Source organism: Trachemys scripta, chromosome 16 (assembly GCF_013100865.1).
Source record: "Trachemys scripta elegans isolate TJP31775 chromosome 16, CAS_Tse_1.0, whole genome shotgun sequence".
In the NCBI taxonomy this organism is placed as follows: Eukaryota; Metazoa; Chordata; order Testudines; family Emydidae; genus Trachemys; species Trachemys scripta.
This window is the reverse complement of record NC_048313.1, coordinates 14,221,259-14,238,663: the sequence shown is the minus strand read 5'-3', so window position 1 is coordinate 14,238,663 and position 17,405 is coordinate 14,221,259. Positions and strand designations below refer to the sequence as shown.

At 55.8% G+C, this 17,405-nt stretch overlaps 1 protein-coding gene across 1 annotated transcript in view; it reads right to left on the bottom strand.

Annotated features, from left to right (window-relative positions):
- The window catches only part of LRP1 (LDL receptor related protein 1), a gene marked incomplete in the record, with an annotated part of 192,333 nt that overhangs the window by 117,287 nt on the left and 57,641 nt on the right, over positions 1 to 17,405 (bottom strand). The window contains 2 exon segments of the mRNA XM_034792604.1: positions 48 to 167; positions 7,749 to 7,886. Coding sequence (XP_034648495.1) covers positions 48 to 167; positions 7,749 to 7,886 — 258 coding nt within the window.

Sequence of the window (17,405 nt, the reverse complement as noted above, 5' to 3'; positions counted from 1 at the left end):
CACCGGGGCCGCGTTCACAGGCTGCATCGTCCCCATCCACCACCAACCTTTGCAGCTCTTCCTGTCCTCGGCCAGCTGGAAGGAGCTGTTGCAGTAGCAGGTGGGTCCGACGAGCGTCGGGACGCAGTGGTGCTGGCACCCCAGGGCCGAGCAGTTGGCCAGAAACTCTAAAGAAAGGAGACGGGGGGAGGGAGGGGAAAGAACGTCACTTCAGGGATCAGTGGGCACTTCGGACATCTGGGCAGGCGATGGGAACAGCGAAGGTTTCTGCTGTCCTTACCAGCCCCCCGCCCCCCACAGCCCTAGCAGCATCTGCACTAGCGTGAGGGAAGGATGGGCCTATAGCCAGGACAATGCGCAGGAACTCAGGAGACCTGGGGTCCCGTTCCAGCTCTACCGCTGACGTCTTGTGACACCTTGCACAGGTCACTGCCGCACGCGGCCCTCGGCTCCCCGCCTGCGAAAAGGGGAGAAGGACCCTGTTACAGGTACATCTACCCTGCACTCAGAGGTGCAATTCCGGCTCAGGCAGACAGACATGGGCCAGCTTTTCCCTAGCCCGCCCAGCTAAAACTAGCAGCAAATGCATCAGAGGGCAGGCTAGGAATGCGAGCATATTCCCAGGTGGGCACGCATGGCCCCACCACCGTGGTTTCAGCGCCACTTGGCCGAGATACACCAATCTGTGTTGCAATGGCACCTGTGCATTGTAGGCATATCCTGCAAGCTCAAATATTTTGCATGTAAAGATTTTCTGGGAGCTGGGGAATAAAAAGGAAACGTTTGATCGAAAGCAATGATTTCTAGGCAGGGTATCTCCCAGCTGGACTTTTAAAGACAACGGGCCCAATTCACCTCCACCCTGCGCCGTGTGTAGATGCTTCCACCAATGCAAACCAAGCGCAAACCGCTACCAGAAGAGCTGTGGTTTACACCGGTTAGACTGTAAACTCATCGGCGCAAGACCTGTGTTTTTGTTCTGTGTTTATACACACCTAGCATAAAGGAGCGGCTCAGGGAACACAGAAGTTCAGGGCAACGGAGAATCTGTCCCAAAGCCATCAGAACACCACAAGCCCGGAGACCGCCCGGCATACAGGTACAAACGTGGTCACCCAAGCCCAGGAAGGGAAGCAGCGAGGGAAAGGGCTGCGCGAGCCGCTTTGAAACAGTGACAGAATTTGATTCTGAAATATGAGTCACATTGTCTCTAACCTCAGCTGCATGGCTCAGCATTTCCTATTTAAAGGAGCCGGAAACTTAGCTCCTGCCACGCCTGTCCAGAGCGCACCAGCATCCCTCCTCGACCACATCCATTTCTCCAGGAGAGCTGCGCTGGGCCACCCACTCAGCCCCACGGGGCTCCGGAAACCCGCGTGCAAAGATGGAAGCAGAGCGCGACAGGGGGTGCGTTGAAGACACGCCCTAGCCCTGGTTCTGGGTTCTTGCTGCCTGGCCCGCAGTGAAATGTAAGCCCCATTGTGTGCGTTCACTGCATGCTCCCCGAGATCACCTTAAACAACGCAAACAAGGGCTTCCCGTAGGGCCCTGCTGAGGTGGGAGCAGGACGCACCCTGCCCACCCAAAACCTGGCCCCTGGAATTAAGAAGCTAAAGGGCGCCGGTATCCTCTGTTCTTAGTTGCCCCTATCCTTGCACACCTCGACTGACAACCCCGCAGAACCTAGCACTGAAATGGGGCACGCTGGATGCTCCCGGCAATACATGCAACAGGGGGATCCTCCATTTGGGAGGGGTTTCCCACTGTTCTCCAGCAGGAGGACACTCTACTGATCTCAATGGGGGGAGGGGAGGAGGGAATTCCCCCATTGTTCTCCAGCAGGAGGATATGCCATTGTTCTCAGTGGGGGGATTCCCCCATTGTTCTCCAGCAGGGGAATACGCCATTGTTCTCAGTGGGGGGAATGGAAGGGAGGATTCCCATTGGGTGCTTAACTCTTTTGACACCCTGGCCCCCTTCTGGAGCAGAGAAAGAACAGAGCGGGGTGCAGCACCTGGTCCAATCAGGCAGCGGTCTGGACCATCGCAGCAAGGCCTCGGGAAGCTCTGGGATGACCGTCACCCACCGCGCCGTCTCCTACCCAGACCGACCTCCCACCACCAAGCTCAGCAGGGAGCCAGGCCCTAGTCGGACTCGCCAGCAAAGGCAGGGAAAACACATCCCTGCCCGTCTATTAAGAGCCCCCCCGGGCCGGAGCTGGCCCGCCCCAAGTGTGTTAAACAGCTTCCAACACCTCCCCTGCGCCCAAGGCCTGGTCCACACTCAGAAGGTTCCTGCTCTGAACAGATGAATTTCTATCCACGGCTGAAATAAATGCTAATCAAGTGTCCATCTGCCCCGTGCTCCCCCATGCTCCGAGGTAGCCTGGGGCTGATGAGAAACGGAGCAGTGGCCCGGAGCACTCATCTGGCTGTGCCAATAACGACAGCTTCCCAGACTCAGCAAGGTCACGTAACCATAGAAATCATAGAATATCAGGGTGGGAAGGGACCTCAGGAGGTATCTAGTTCAACCCCCTGCTCAAAGCAGGCCCAATCCCCAGACAGATTTTTGCCCCAGATCCCTAAGTGGCCCCCTCAAGGATTGAACTCACAACCCTGGGTTTAGCAGGCCAGTAATGACAGGCCCCGTTACGCGACCAAAGGGGGTAATTATACAGACATCCAGGCAATGCGCTGGGGAGACCTCAGCTCAGGTCCTGCCCGGCCCCTTTGTCTCTGCCGCGGACCCCCATCCGTAATGTGAGGATAATGGATCTGCCCCTGGCACCCCAGGGGGTCGTGAGGATAGACTGTGTAGCCGTTGATGAAAAGCAGGAGGTAGGTGTTGTTATATTTACACACAAAGCGAGATTCTCTGATAAAAAGGGGACAATAGGGGCCAGAATTCAGGCTCTAGATTAGCAAAATTTGCATGTATCAATGCACATTGTAGTCATGGGATGCAAACTGTCTACCCGTTTATAGGGAACCATATCTGGATCCTTCATGAATTGGTCTTCACACGTCTCTCTGAGGTCGGGCCAAACTACGGCCTGCACTTTGAGCTGAGGCAAAGAGAAATTAAATGCCTTTCCCAGGAAGCCTCTTGCAAAGCGGGGAATTGAACCGACAACTCCTAGCTAACAACGAACCACTGGACCATGCTCCATCTCACTAGCACGGGAGTGCATTGCACTGGTGCAAACAGCAACCCCTTGCGAACAGTCGTGCTTTCGAACCCCCGTGCAACCCAGAAAGCTGCTCCACACAAGCAAAGCAAGAACAAAACGGACAGGCGTCCCCGGCCAACCCAGCAATGATAAGATAGGCTTCCGCGCCCCAATTAACACACAAAGGCCTGGGATTGAGGCTTTGTGGCTGAAGGGACACTCATTGTGGGAAGCAGAAGAGCAATTCAGCCCACAAAGGTCTCTTTGTTTGAAGGGGTTTTTCCCTCTCCTGCCCAACGACGCCCTGGCTTGGAAGCACAAAGCGGGATGAACTCGGGTCTGTATCAAATCCGTGTGCAAACCAATCTAAACGTGAACCTTGCCAAGCTGAGAAAATATGGCCGTTTTTCTCCGTGTTCCCCCTTTCGCAGCCCTCTCTCGGAGACCTCATGATCAAATGCATCCCACAGCTTGGAGCAGCTGGCTCCAGAAGTCTAGGAATGGGACATGGGCCCTTTCCCCTCTAGAGGGCGCCGGCTCCGATCCGGCCCCAGGGCAGGGGGCTGGCTGGCTCAGGGTGGTGGGGAATGGGGCACGGGGCCTTTCCCTTCTAGGGGGCGCCGGCTCCAATCTGGCCCCAGGGCGGGGGGCTGGCTGGCTCGGAGTGGGAAAGGGGGGAAGGGAGGGAGTTGGCACTTCAAAGCCAGTGCAGGTTATTAGTAACTGGCAGCCCCGTTCCAGGCTTAGGACAGAGCGTGGGAGAGGGTTTGAGATGCCATCTCTGCCCACAGCTCATTAAACACCCGCTGACCAGCACCCCTCTCCACAGAGCAACCCCGAGACCCAAGTCCCCCTTCCTGCCCCTGGGGGACAGGACTGGGACGGGGCTCGCGTCACACCCGGGACAGTTAATTTGCAAGTACAGTACATTCAGGGCTGGGGAAGAGCGGTGAGGGGGAGGACGCAGGAATATAAATGGACGGCAGCAGCACACCACCCACATCCCATAGTCCCCCTCCCTCCCCCCCAAATCTGCACCCCCAGAAACCAGAACTGCAGAGCCCAGAGGTCACATTCTGTGGTTAAACAAACTGTTTGTGATTCTGAAAAGCCCCCCCTGCCCCCAAACCACATCAAAATCAGATAGGAAATTTCACAACCTTTGGCACTAGGTCCCTGCAGCTCTTGCCAGGGTCACCAACAAAGATCTGGGGGGGGGGACGACAACGTTTTACCATCCAAATCTATTCTGCTTTGTTTACGGGGGGTTCAGAGGTCGAGTCCAGGTCAGGGAGGAAGTGGGGGGCTTTCGGGAAACCACACCAACTAACCAGGGAGCAACGGACGCCTCCTGCCCCCTTGACCAGAAGCGGGTGTGGAGTCAGGACGCTGAGCTGCATTGGAGTGGTTTGTAAACACTTCCTGCTGTGTGAATCTCACCCTGACATTCGGGGAAGGAGAATCTAATGCAAGGTCAGAACTGGAGCATGGGGGGCGGATGGGGGTGTCAATTGCAAATTCCCACACTAGCCCAAGGACCCTGTTACAGCCAGAACTAAACATGTCGATATAAATCAATTTAGTTAATCCAGTCCACGCGTGTGTGTAGACGCTCTGATTCTGGTTTAAGGGCTGGTCTACACTATTACACCAGTGTAAAAGATCTCCTTGTTTCAGTGGGAGCTGATCGGCCTCCCATCAATCGATCTTTGGACTTAAATTGCTACAATTAGTGCAGGGTTGTTGTTTTTTTTAAAACAGGCATGACTCTCTTTTGCTCAGAGTTAAACCGAATTAAGCCTGGGTTACACTTAGAAATTTTACCAGTGTCGTGACGCCAGCTAGGGGAATGGTTTTATCTATCCCGCGCCTAGTCTGGCCACAGTTATACCAGGCTAAAGGTGCTTTCTATTGAAACAGCTCATTTCCCCTTTATCCCGGTTTAACACCAGCCAGTCTAGCATGTGTCACCACTTTACCTAGACCCAGACAGTTCTAGCAGACCTACATTCCAGAGCGGACAAAGTTGCAGGAGCAGTGTGGACGCAATCCATTTCTGATCCATCTACCACAGTGCAAGGGCCAGCAAAGGAAAGCCACGCCGGCACCGTTTACCCTCTTTGGCACAGCATATGCCTAAAGTTCCCATTTTGCTTTTGCCTGGGGAGGTCATGGCCCAGGCTACGGTCCCCAGACCAGTTGGCTGTCTAACACACAGCGGGAGGAGCGCCCTTTCCCCTGGCAAAAACAGTAAAGATTTGCTCACAATCCCGCTCTAAATCCTCTGTGTTATGCGTATGCAAGTTTAATAAGCCGGGTGGGCCAGCTGACTCGTTCACATGGTCTAGCGGCTTTGCAGGGCGTTTGGCAGGCCTGCATGTTCATTTCAGAGCCTTCTCTCTTGGCTCAAGTGCCATATGCACCAAAGAAAACCCCAACAATATTAGGGTTTTCATTTTTATTTTTTTTTTTTTTTTTTTTTTTTTAAAAAGGACGCTTTTCCGGTGGAAACAGTGCCGCTACAATTCCAGCCCTTGGGGATTTTTAAAAGCACAGTCAAGGTTTGTGGCTCCCGCTTCTCTGCTACCAGGAATAGCCTGTTCGAAGGTTGCAGCTGGGATCTCTGCTTCTTTACCAGCCAATATTTCTTCCCTCCCTCCGCTGAGTTTGCCCCTCCCTTGGTCTGTTATCGGAGGGTTGCTTGTGCACTGGGAACTGCCTGCAGGCTGGCGTGCCAACGTTAGGTTAGAGAAGAGCGTGTAGGTCTGCTAGTGATTTTCCCAAAGTGACTGTGGGGTTTAGGAGCATGTGGGAATCATACCTCTAAATCCCCTAGACAAAAGCCTTGGCCCCTTAGCTTATCGTCTCAGGCCCAGGGAAAGGAGAATTATCATCAGAGTGGAGATCAGGGCATCCGTTCAAGGCAGTGAGGTGTGCTGGTTAAGGCCTAGGAAACCCGAGTCCTAGTCCAAGCTCTGCCACTGATCAGCTGTGTGACCTTAGCAAGCCTCATCGCCTCACTGGGCCTCAGTTTCCCCTTTCATCCAAGGAGGAGCGATTCTCTCCACTGTGGGAATTACTGGGTGCAATTCCGTCTCTTGCATGGGGCAGGCCAGACTCCAGCAGCAGAGAGGGAGGGTGGCCCAATGGTTAGTGAGCTAGTCAGGAAACAAGGCCTCAGCTCTGCCACAATCTCCCCGTGGGACCGCAGGTATGTCACTTCGCCCTTCTACGCCTCAGTTTCTCTATCTGTCGAATGGGGGTAACAATCCTGCCGTGCCTCAGGGCTGGGCGAGGATAAACACGCTAGAGAGGGCAAGGGGCTTGGGAGTGCCTAAGAGACACAGACTAGCTGACTGCAGTGGGTCCCGCAGGGCCACCACTGAGCACTGGAGAGGAAAATTTGGCTTTTTAGTATCCTCCTCTGAGAGCTCCTGCAAGTGCCGAGCGCTCCCAGCACCTGCTTGGCTGCGTGCCCAGCTGCAGTAGGTGTAACCCAATGTCAGACAGAATTAACCCTCCCCTCCTCACGGATCCAGCCGCTGATTAGCCCTCTCGCCCGCCCCAGACTTGTTGAGACACTATACAGGGGCGCGGGTGGTTTTATAAAAGGAATCTATACAAATAGCTGGGAGGACACATTCGGGCCAGGGAGCCGGGAGGAGACGCTTATGCAAAGGGGAATGTTCCCGGGTGCCTGAACAGGTGGTTCATAAAGGCAACGGGGACACGGTGGAGAGAGCTGGGACTCCAGAGCCTTGGACTCTATGCCCACCTCTGCCCCTGACCTGCTGGGAGACTTTGCACAAGTCACCTCCCTGCTCTGTGCCTCAGTTTCCCCCTCTGGAGACTGGGAATAACGATCTTGAACTCCCTGGGAAAGTGCTAGGTAAGAGCTAGGCATCCTCCGTACAAGCAGCAGGGACTCTGTACTTGTATCTTCGGTACTTAGCTGGCACATCTGAGCACCTCACAACATCGAACGTATTCAGCCTCCCACACCCCCGTGGGGCAGGGCTGTTGTCCCCACGGTTCTGAGGGACAGAGACTGAGTGACTTGACCAAGAACGCACAAGGAGTTGGTGCCAGAGGCAGAGACTGAACCCTGGTCTGCCAAGGGCCAGGCCAGGCTAGGTTTTTCCCAACAGGAGGTAGCAAGACCCCCGGCTAAGGAGGAAATCAGAATCTAAACTCAACCCAAAATCCCTGCGTCTCCTTCCGCACAGCGGAGAGTGCAGCTATTTAACAGCCTGACCAGACAGGAACAATCAGCATTTTTCCTGCAGGAGGGAACCTTCAAGTCCTCTAACCCACAGCCCCCAGGACTCGTTGACAGTGCTGGGTCGGGGGTCGCACTGAGGTATCTCCACCAGTGCATCGCTCTTGTGCGAACACGCCACACGTGGGGGCAAATCACTTTCTACCGGGGCCACGGCCCGTGGCTTGGGGTCGGCGCTGGCGCAGCCGTATTAGTGCAAACAGCCGGTGTGGAATTTCCCCCCACCCCCGACAGTGGAGTCTCTCAGCCCAGAGGGAGGTGGGGGGCTGCCCCGAGGACCCGCCAGCGCTCCCCTACCCCGGCAGTGCGACCCCTCGTCCGAGCCGTCGAAGCAGTCCTGCAGACCGTTGCATAGCTTGCTCATGGGTATGCACAGCTCCGTGCCCAGGCAGTTATGTTCATTGGGTTGGCACCGCGACACCTTGCTCTGCGGACCTGGAAGAGAGCAGAACACAAGAGAGATTCAGCCGAGAAGGGAAGGGAATCGCTCGTCAGCATCACCGCAATGCCCGGGAGCTGCAGCGAGGACCAGGGGCTGCAGCTGGGCCCAGCCCATGCAAGCAACGAGAACCCAGCCCGACAGCTCCCCGAGCAAGGGGCCGGATCCCTCCCCTCCTCCCGGCGCCCTGCCACTCCCCCCAGTGCAAAAGGCCCCGCTCGCATTTCACACCGCTGGGCTCTGATGCAAACACCTGCAGGCGGCACAAAGCCACAGACAACAGGAGCCGAGGGAGAATCCTGCCATTTCCAAGACAGGCCTGGGGGATGTCTACGCTGCAGGTTTACTGCTTGTTCTTACCCCACACACACCAAACCCTCCCATGCGTGTAGAACCCGTGCTCACATGCATGACTGAGGCGTGGGGCAAGGAGACCAAACTGCACTTGTTTCCAATGAGACTTCAGTGTTACTGTCACGTGGCTGCTTTTGAAAATCGGCCCCCCGTGAGTCTGTCTACACTGCACACAACCCCGGGCTCCGATTTGAGCCCAAAGCCCCCTTCCATCTACACTCAAATCTCTCTGCCTTGGGCCCGCGAGTCCCCTGGGCCCAGGCTCTAGGACTGGCCAGGCGGAGGGGCCAAGCCCCTTGTTTTGCAGTGTGGACGCAGCTTGGGCCCAGGTCCTGAGAGTCTCCCAATGCTATCCCACAATCCCACGGGCCAGCACTCCTTGGGGGGACCCGTAGCTGGGGTCTCCCGTCCAAAGCGCTGCCCCAACCCCACCCGGCTTCACTCCCGAGATCCAACAGATACACCACATCAGACAGCCTGGCTCAAACTCCCAGGGGACGGGGCGCAGGTAATGCAGCCACACAGGGTGGGTCTCGCCTGGGCCCCTCCGCGAGGGACGTGCTGAGAGGGGCTGGACTTGCAAGGACCCAGGGCAAAGGGAGAGACCAGATTAACGGCGGTGGAGGGGGCCAGTGCCCTGGGCTGCAGCTTCGGCCTCCAGCGTCTCCCTACCCCTGCTGGCATCTGCGTAGATATTTCACCCCGGTAAGGAAACACAAGCCACTGATCACACAGCACTTTACTGACCGGCTCGTCAAACACAGCAAACTTCACCCCCTCCTTCCCAGGCCACACTCCCTGGGCCAGCGTCACCCAGCCTCCCACAGCCGACAGGGCCTGTCAGCCGGCTCCTTCCTAGAGCCCGGGACACACGTCTCGAAGCTGCCCGGGGCAGGCCAGAACGGGCACATCCAGATGTGCCCACTCCCCCCCGAACGGGGACCGGACAGGAAAGGGAGCCTGCCTCACGAGCAAGGGAACCCAAGGGGCAAGGAAGCGCCCAGCGATGGGTGCCTTGTGGGTTTCCCTGGCTGGGGCAGCCCCTCCAGGGCTGGATCGCCCCCTCGCATGAACCACCCTCAAATAGTCTGTGCCGAGCGCTCAGGACTTCTGGGGGCGGGGGGAGCTGTTTCTAGGTCCCTCTCTAGCCAGAAGTTACATTTTTCCTCCCTGCTGGTCGCAGCACCCAGGGGAAAATGCCCCTCTGAAGGAGCTGGGATGGCACATCTTATTTTTAGCCTCATCTTGGCATCAGATGATGGGCAGAGCAGAGAGAATCTTTAACGAATAGCTCATAAAACCACTTCCTCATCAGCCCAAGGACTGAACTACCTTCATTCCAGCAGCGTCGCATGGGCTGTGATTAGCACTGCATCCTACCTTAGGGACTGCCCCGCCAGCACAGGACCCGACCCCGACACAGCCCCCCGGAGAGACGGGGACAGATCATTATTCCCATGAGGAAAGAGAGAGACGTGCCCAAGGTCACCCCGGGAGAGCAAAGAATTGAAGGCAGGTCTCCAGTTCCCCTAAGCAGCTGTGCTGTGCCCTCTCTCTTTCCCCGCAACAGCAACAGCCTCCCACGCACTGCACCGCCATGGCCGCTCCGCTTGAGGGTGGAATCCTGCACCAGGAGGAAGAGAATCCAGCACCTGCAAGCGGTCTGGGCCCAGCGGGGCACCCGGGCTCATGAACAAAGCCAGCGAGTAGGGCTGACCGCACAGGGAGGCGACCCGCCCAGTCAGACGGCGCCATTTTGACCGCCATTTTGCAGAGCAGCGTAAACGCAACCGGGTGCTTTACAACCACAGAGGCGGTCCCCGCCCCAGCCGGAGGGGGGACGCGGGAGATCAGCTCAAGCACAGAATAGGGACGGCCGTCGCTGCAGGAAGTCATGGAGATGCATCGTGCGACGTAGCAGGGAGGGGAAAGGGGACGTGACGTCCCTGTGGAGTGGGACATGCAGGAACTGGAGTTTCCCCGCATTGACACACGCTTTCTCCTTCGCTGCAGATGCACTCGCTAGCTGAGGGTGCATCTGAAAGTCGTCCGCTTGAGCTGACGGGCTAGCGACTTCGGCCAGGGCAAGGCCTCTGCCAGCCCCAATCCCTGGGGGAACAGGGTCTGTCTAGGCCAAAGCTCATTCCAGGCACCCAGTTAGCAGCAGCGAATGGTGCAGGGAACTCGGGAGAAGGGGCGTTGATTCGATTTTCATTTTGTTTTGCTGAGAAGAGCAGAGCCTCGGGGTGGAACGGGCACTAGGGGAGACGGGGGGTAGGAGACGCACAGACACGCACTCCTCTTCTCACAGAGCCAGCCTCCCGCCTGTATTTTTCCTACCCCTGAACGAGCCCTGTTCAGCATAGGTCCTAGACAGAGGCCTTCGCGCATCTCCCTGCCCTCCAGCCTCACTCGCACCAGCTACGAAACCGCCAATTATCACTTGGCGACTCGACAGGGAAGTTCGGACCCAGCGTGCCAAGCTCCCAGCTAACAGCAAAACCGAGAAGCCATCAGAAAAGCTCAAGCTGTGACACATGGAGCCCCATGCCACAGAAGCAGGAGAACATTTCAATGCCACGAGGAAAGCGAGTCAGGAACATGCAGCCCCAACAGCTCTTTGCAAGAATACCCTGGCTTCTAAGGGGGCAACTTTTATTCCTGTTTGTTCTGGTTGCAGTGACTTTAAAAGGCCGCCCATTAGGAATAATTCTGTTTATCCGGCCCCTCCGGTTTCTATTTGGCCTAGTGGGTTAGAACAGGGAGGGGCTGGGAGCTAGGACCCCCTAGCTCTGAAAGGGGAGAGGGATTTCGTGATTAGAGCAGCGAACGGGGACCCAGGACTCCTGGGTTCTGTCCCAAACTCTGCCACTGTTTGTCTGTGCCTTTCCGGCTCCTTTCCCTTCTGGAGGAACGCGGTTTGGTTTATAACCACGCAACTCACTAGGTTAAGAGCCTTCTTAACAGCAACTACACAATAGCTTGTGTCTCTAAAGAGAGCTCTATCTAAATAAACCCACTCTCCTAGGCTCAGAACAATTGCAAATTAAGGGTTAATTAGCCGTGTTTCCAAACAGGTCAAGGGAAGGCACCCAAAGGAAGCACACAGTCCATCAGTCAAAACCGATCTCCCTGCCCATTATCCCTGTGGAAAGAGCAGATCAACTACTTATCACAAATGGGGCAGGATTAATTTACAAGCCACTTTGTTTCCCTTCAACCGCCTTTGCTCGTTAATAAATGAGCCAATTTATTACATGTGACAAGCTTGTGGTACACCCCAAAGGGCTGAATTAGACATGAATTTTTAACCTCAAAAAACCACTTGAAAAGCAGCAATTCTTCCCCCCACAAATGCAGCCTGTAATAGATCTGGCACCAGCCCAAAGACACAGAAAAATGGGAAAAAGCTACAAGTGAAGAGATAAGAGAGCACGGAGTGAGGACTGGGGACTTCACAAGCTACATGGCTGGAGTGTCGGGGACGGGAAGGCACATTCAAATAAAACCCACTTGGGCGACTAGGTTAAAGCCCCAACCCCGATTCTTATGATTTAGCATTCAGAGTGCAGCCCCGGGCCTGGGTCAGGCGGCCACTGTGCTAGGAGCTGTACAAACACAACAAAAATAGACAGCCCGAGCACCCAGGAGCTCACAGCCGAAGGCCTGGCCTGCACACAGGTTTCACGTGACGGTGACGGGGGTGCATTTTCAACTAAAAGGGCCACCCCGTACAACACCTAACGGAGATGCACTTAGACTGGTCTAACAATGCTTTATCCTGGACTAGCTCCCCTTCCCTCTCTACAGTTAGTGATACCAATATAAACACTTTTATACTGGTATATCTGTGTCCACACAGGGCCGGGCCGCCTCGGACCCATCAGGAATGCGGGGAGGAAATGCTCCTGCCCTCCAGAACCCGCATGGCGGCAGCCGCCGACCGTGAACGTCGCCGGTTAGAGTCCAGGGGGAGGATGAGCTTCGCTTTGGGACGGCGCACTGAGCTGGGACTCCGCAGACCTGGGGTTGATCTGTGGCTCTGCTGCGTGACCCTGGGGAAGTCACTTCCCCGCTGTGTGCCTCAATTTCCCTGCCCCGCTATGTGCCTCAGTTTCCCTTCCCCTCTCTTTGTCAGTCTGGCCTAGCTGCGAGCTCTTCCAGGTAGGGATTGTCTCTCATGACGTGTCTGTGCGGCCTCTAACACAACAGGGGGGACCCTGATCAGAGAGGGGGCCTCCAGAGGCTAGATAATACACAATAACGTGGAGGGAGGGGGGCACATTCTGCTTCCAGGCCCAAGCAACTGTGTGGGGGGGGTGCGGGGGGAGGGAGAGAGACACGTGGAACCCAAGGCAAGTTTGTCAAAGGGGAGGAATCTTGGGAAAATCCACTCCAGGATCTCGCATATGCCTCTAGTTAATTTCAACGAATCTCCCCCTCTCCTGCCTCTCTGAGCTGCCAGGAGCAAGCAGTGAGGAGAGAGGAACCGTCTGGGGGTGCCGCTAGGAACAATTCAGGGTGCAGCCTCGGGCCAATCCAAAGCAGACATACACCGCGACTTTGCCCCTACATAGCACCTACCGCTCGAAAAAGCCTCAAAGAAACTAAGGGAAAGACTCCGCATCCAGGGATACCTCGATCGGTAACATCCCTACAGCAGCTGGGGGAAAGGAGCCCTGGGCGTCCACGGCACCAGTGAGCAGGGATTAGAACCCAGGAGTCCTCACTCCCTGCCCCTGGCCGTACCCACCAGACAGCGGGTCAGTTTCCTCGGCTGGTACGCACTGGCATAGATCCGCCGCGTCCCGGGGCGCCGCCCGTTTTATACCAGCTGAAGACCTGGTCCCATCTCCTCCCCGAACGACTCCAAACCGGCGGCTGAGGACTTCCATTGTGACGCGCCAGGGGCACCCAGGAGCGCACTTAGCATCAGTACGCTGGAGACGCAAGCGAGCAGAGAGCCAAGATCTTCCATTTTTGGGTGCTTGCCTGAAGATGCCTTAAAGGCAGCTGAAATTCAGAGGGCCCTTTTTGAAAACCAGCCCCGCTGACAGATTCACATTGATCATTCACTGCCCCGCAGCGCGGGGGGCGGAGACAAACGCATCTCTCCCGACAGGAACTGTCACCATGCAGACACCAGGCCCCCACGGCTGCGGAACAGATAAAAGCAGCGCGCTCTGCATGCACCAGACCCATTTGACCGATGTGTCGGCAGCTAAGCGGGGCTGTGGCATCAACAGGGAAAACCTTCCACACCCTGCTGCAGTGTCTCAGGCCGGGCCGGAGTCCCTGAGTCCCTTTTATCACCATTGTGTCTCATTAACACATTCCTTTTTGTTATCTGTATTAACAACGCTCTTATCAGTAGCTCTCACAGCGCTTTATAGAGGAGGCCGGTAGTCTTATCCTCAGAGCTGCGGAAACTGAGGCACGGGGAAGTGACTTGCCCGGGGGCGAAGCCAGGAATCGAACCCAGCTCCCCCGGAGCCAGTCCAGTGTTCTACCCACTAAACCACACTGCCCCTGCAGCAAGCTTTGGGTAAAATGTTCAAAAAGCACCCAAAAGTGACATAGGCACCTAAGTCCCATAGGACTCCAGGGGACTTGGGAGCTTTTGAAAATCTGACCCCTCCCCTACACAGAAGAGTTGCCCCAGTTTAACTTAAACCAATTAAACCAGTACAAACTCAAAGGGGACTCAAAGGGGACCACTCCCATGCGTAGAGTTAAGCTTCCCCAGCTCTCCGTGCACAGACAGTATTTCACCAGCCCTTGACGCCCTAGGAGTCTGAGTCTGCAATGCAAATGGTGCTGTGTCACTCCCTGAGGCTGCAGGCGGAAGCCGCCCTTGCAAGCCCAGGCTTTAGAACAAATCACTCTCCTTGCCAGCAAGATAAGGAGGATGCGAGTCGGCTGAAGCCCCCGGTGCCAGACTGGCGTGAGAAAAGCCCCTCTGACAACCCCAAAAGATAGGGGCTTCTCAGCCCCTTGCACGCGCTGACAGCTGAGCCGCTGCTCATGCTCGCTCCGTCCGGAGCCGACGTAAAGCAAGCAGGAATCCCTAGGAATAGCCCCGGGTGCGCGCAAGCGAGGCTGGACCGGGGGCAGGTTGACAAGAGGCTGCAGGACAAAAGCATGGCAGCTAACAAGTGCAACCGGCCGACAGAGCTCCCAGCTGAGCAAGGCCAGGCCAGGTCCTCAGCTGGGGTAACCCAGCCAGTGAAGCCACTTGGGATTTGCACCAGTTTACTTAGATATGTGGTGCGCACACACGCACTCACACACACCCCACAGCAGCTCTCTCTCACTAAGCGTTTGTAAAACACCGACCACCATAGGACCCCGATTTCAATTGGGGCCCACTCAGGGATGTCTTCTCTGCAGGGTTAGCTCAGGGTATAACCTGGTTTTTGCCCCGTCCACACACACACACACACACATATCTCTAGCGTCCGTGGTGCTGTCAGCTCCAGCTGGCAGGTGGGTCAATTGCTGCTGATGCCGGAGTGATGCAGCGAGGATGGGACCGGTTTGAGTTACAACTCACCCACGGCCAGCGCTAATCCCATCGCTCTGCGTGTAGCTGGCCTGCTGCTTTGCAGTGTGATCCTGCTTAGGGTGTGTCTTCGCTGCAGGGGTGGACCTGTTCTTAACCCACGGTAGCTAACTGGGGGTAAAACAGCGATGAAGACACGGCAACTCGGGTTAGCAACTGCAGTCCAACCCAGGCTCCTCGGTGGGCGTGAACTCAACCTCCTCACCCAGGTCACCCAATAGCTTCCCTGCTATTTTAACCCAAGTTGAGAAGACCTCTTTTTCTTTGCTGCAATGAAGACATGCCAGCGCGAGCGAGGGCAGAGCTAGTGGAGTAACTTGAGGGCAGCACCACAACCCCCCCACCCTGGTGGTGATGTCCATGAGATGCTCCCACGACACACATCATGGAGAGCGGAGACGCAAGGGGTTTTCAAGCGCCAGAGAAGGGCCTTTCCCTGTTCCCCCTGACACTCGGGTTGTTTTATTTATTTATGTTGTGATTTAAAGGGCTCCTATTTATCTTCAGTCAGCTCGTAAAATAAACTGAATGGAGCCCAAGCCCGGCAACCGCGACAAGAGGAATTCAGCAAATCACCTTAAAAAAAAGGACACCAATTTTTTGTACATACCCCCAAGAGGGCAGAATAAGGGTATGTCTATACACATAAGCACCAACAAGGGGAAAAAATGGTGGGTGGAGCCTCCCCCAATCATCTCCCGCCTGCCGGCGGCCCTGCAGATCAGTGCCTCCCCCCACTCCCCGCGCCTCCCGCCTGCCGCAAACAGCTGTTTTGCGGCGTGCTGGGGAGGCGGGGGGGGGCAGGGGCTCAGGACGCTATGGGGAGGGGGGGGGAATAGGGCAGGAAGGGGGGGGGGGGGAAGAGGTGGGCGGGGTGGGGCCTTGGGGGAAGGGGGCGGGGCCTGGGGTCGAGCACCCTCCGGCCGTTTGAAAAGTTGGCGCCTGTGTCTACACGCACAGCGCTGCAGCTGTGCTGATCCTGGTGCGTCACGCCAGCGCGTCTGGTGAAGGTGTCCTATGCCGACAGGAGAGAGCTCTCCCGTTGGCCTAACAAACCACCTCCGCGAGCAGCCGAAGCTTTGTCTGGGAGAGAAGCTCCCGCACCAACATTGGGCTGTGCACACGGACACTTACCTCAGCATAACTCATCTCGCTGGTGGGGATGGGAATATTCACACCCCAAGCGACCTACCTTTTGCCGACTTGGCTTCTGTCTACACTGCAGCCTAAGTCTTCTCTGGTGGAGGGATGTGTGTGGGGGGGAATTAGCTCATGTTTGCACAACCTTTTGAAGACGTAAACAGCTGCGTAAGTGCCAAATATTTCCAGTTTGCTACCGGGAGTCACATTTTTACCTTGATCGCTGTGGGAATGCTAGGACAAGCTAGCTCAGGGTTCACGCTACCGACAAATCACATGCTAGTCAACGGTATGACACAACCTACAAGTCTCAACCGAGATCCGGGCCCCACTGTGGCAGGTGCTGTACAGTGGTTTGCTGTCAAATGGGGAGACGCATGTAGGGCGGTCCCACAGGGTGTGCCCTGGATCCAGTACCAGTCAATATTTTCACTGATGACTCGGAAAATGCATGTAAAATTTGTGGATGACATCAAGCTAGAAGGGGTTGCGAGCATGTCAGAGGACAGGATTAGAACTCAAAAGGACCTTGACAATTTGGAGACTTGGTCTGAAATCAACACGATGAAATGTAATAAAGACAAGTGGAAAATCAAACACACAAATACGAAGTGGAGAATAACTGGCTGGGCAGTCGTACTGCTGAAAATGTCCTGAGGTTCCAGTGGATCACAAATTGAACACTAGCCAACAATGCGATGCTCTTGTGGGAAAAGGACAATACTAACAGGAGGGCCGTATGTAAGACTCGGGAGGTAACTGTCCCGCTCTACCAGGCACTGGTGAGGCCCCAGCTGGAGTCCCGCGGCCGGCGTTGGGCGCTGCGCTTTAAGAAAGACGTGGACAAATTGGAAAGAGTCCAGAGAAAAACAACAAAAATGATAAAGGTTGAGAAAACCGGACCTGTGAGGAAAGGTGAAAATAACCGGGCAGTCTAGACTTGACAAAAGACGACTCAGGGGCGGACCTCACAACTGTCTTCACCTACGTTAAGGGCTCAAGTGTTCTCCATGTCCACTGAAGGCAGGACAAGAAGCAATGGGCTTTTACTGCGGCAAGGTAGCTCCAGGTTAGATATTAGGAAAACTCTCTAACTCTCGGGGGAGTTACACTCTGGAAGCGGAGTTCAGTGGTCCCCGGCACTGGAGGCTTTTGGTTGGATGAAGCCCGGTCAGGGATGGTCTAGGTGACCTGTCCCTGGCCCGACACAGTCTGATTCCACAACAGTCAAAACAGCAAGAAAGAGAAAAGGGGGCGGAAAACGGAGGAACACAGAGAGAGGAAGAAATTTCCCCAAGTTCAGTGCCCGAGCTGGGAACAGGACTTGGGTGTCGTGAGTTCCACTCCAGTGCTCTACCCGCTAGACTGCCCTGCCCTGGGATTATTTATACCTCCTGTTTGTCAGACAGGCAGCTGAGAGACAGCGAGCGATGCAGGCTGGAATTTTCATTTATTTCCT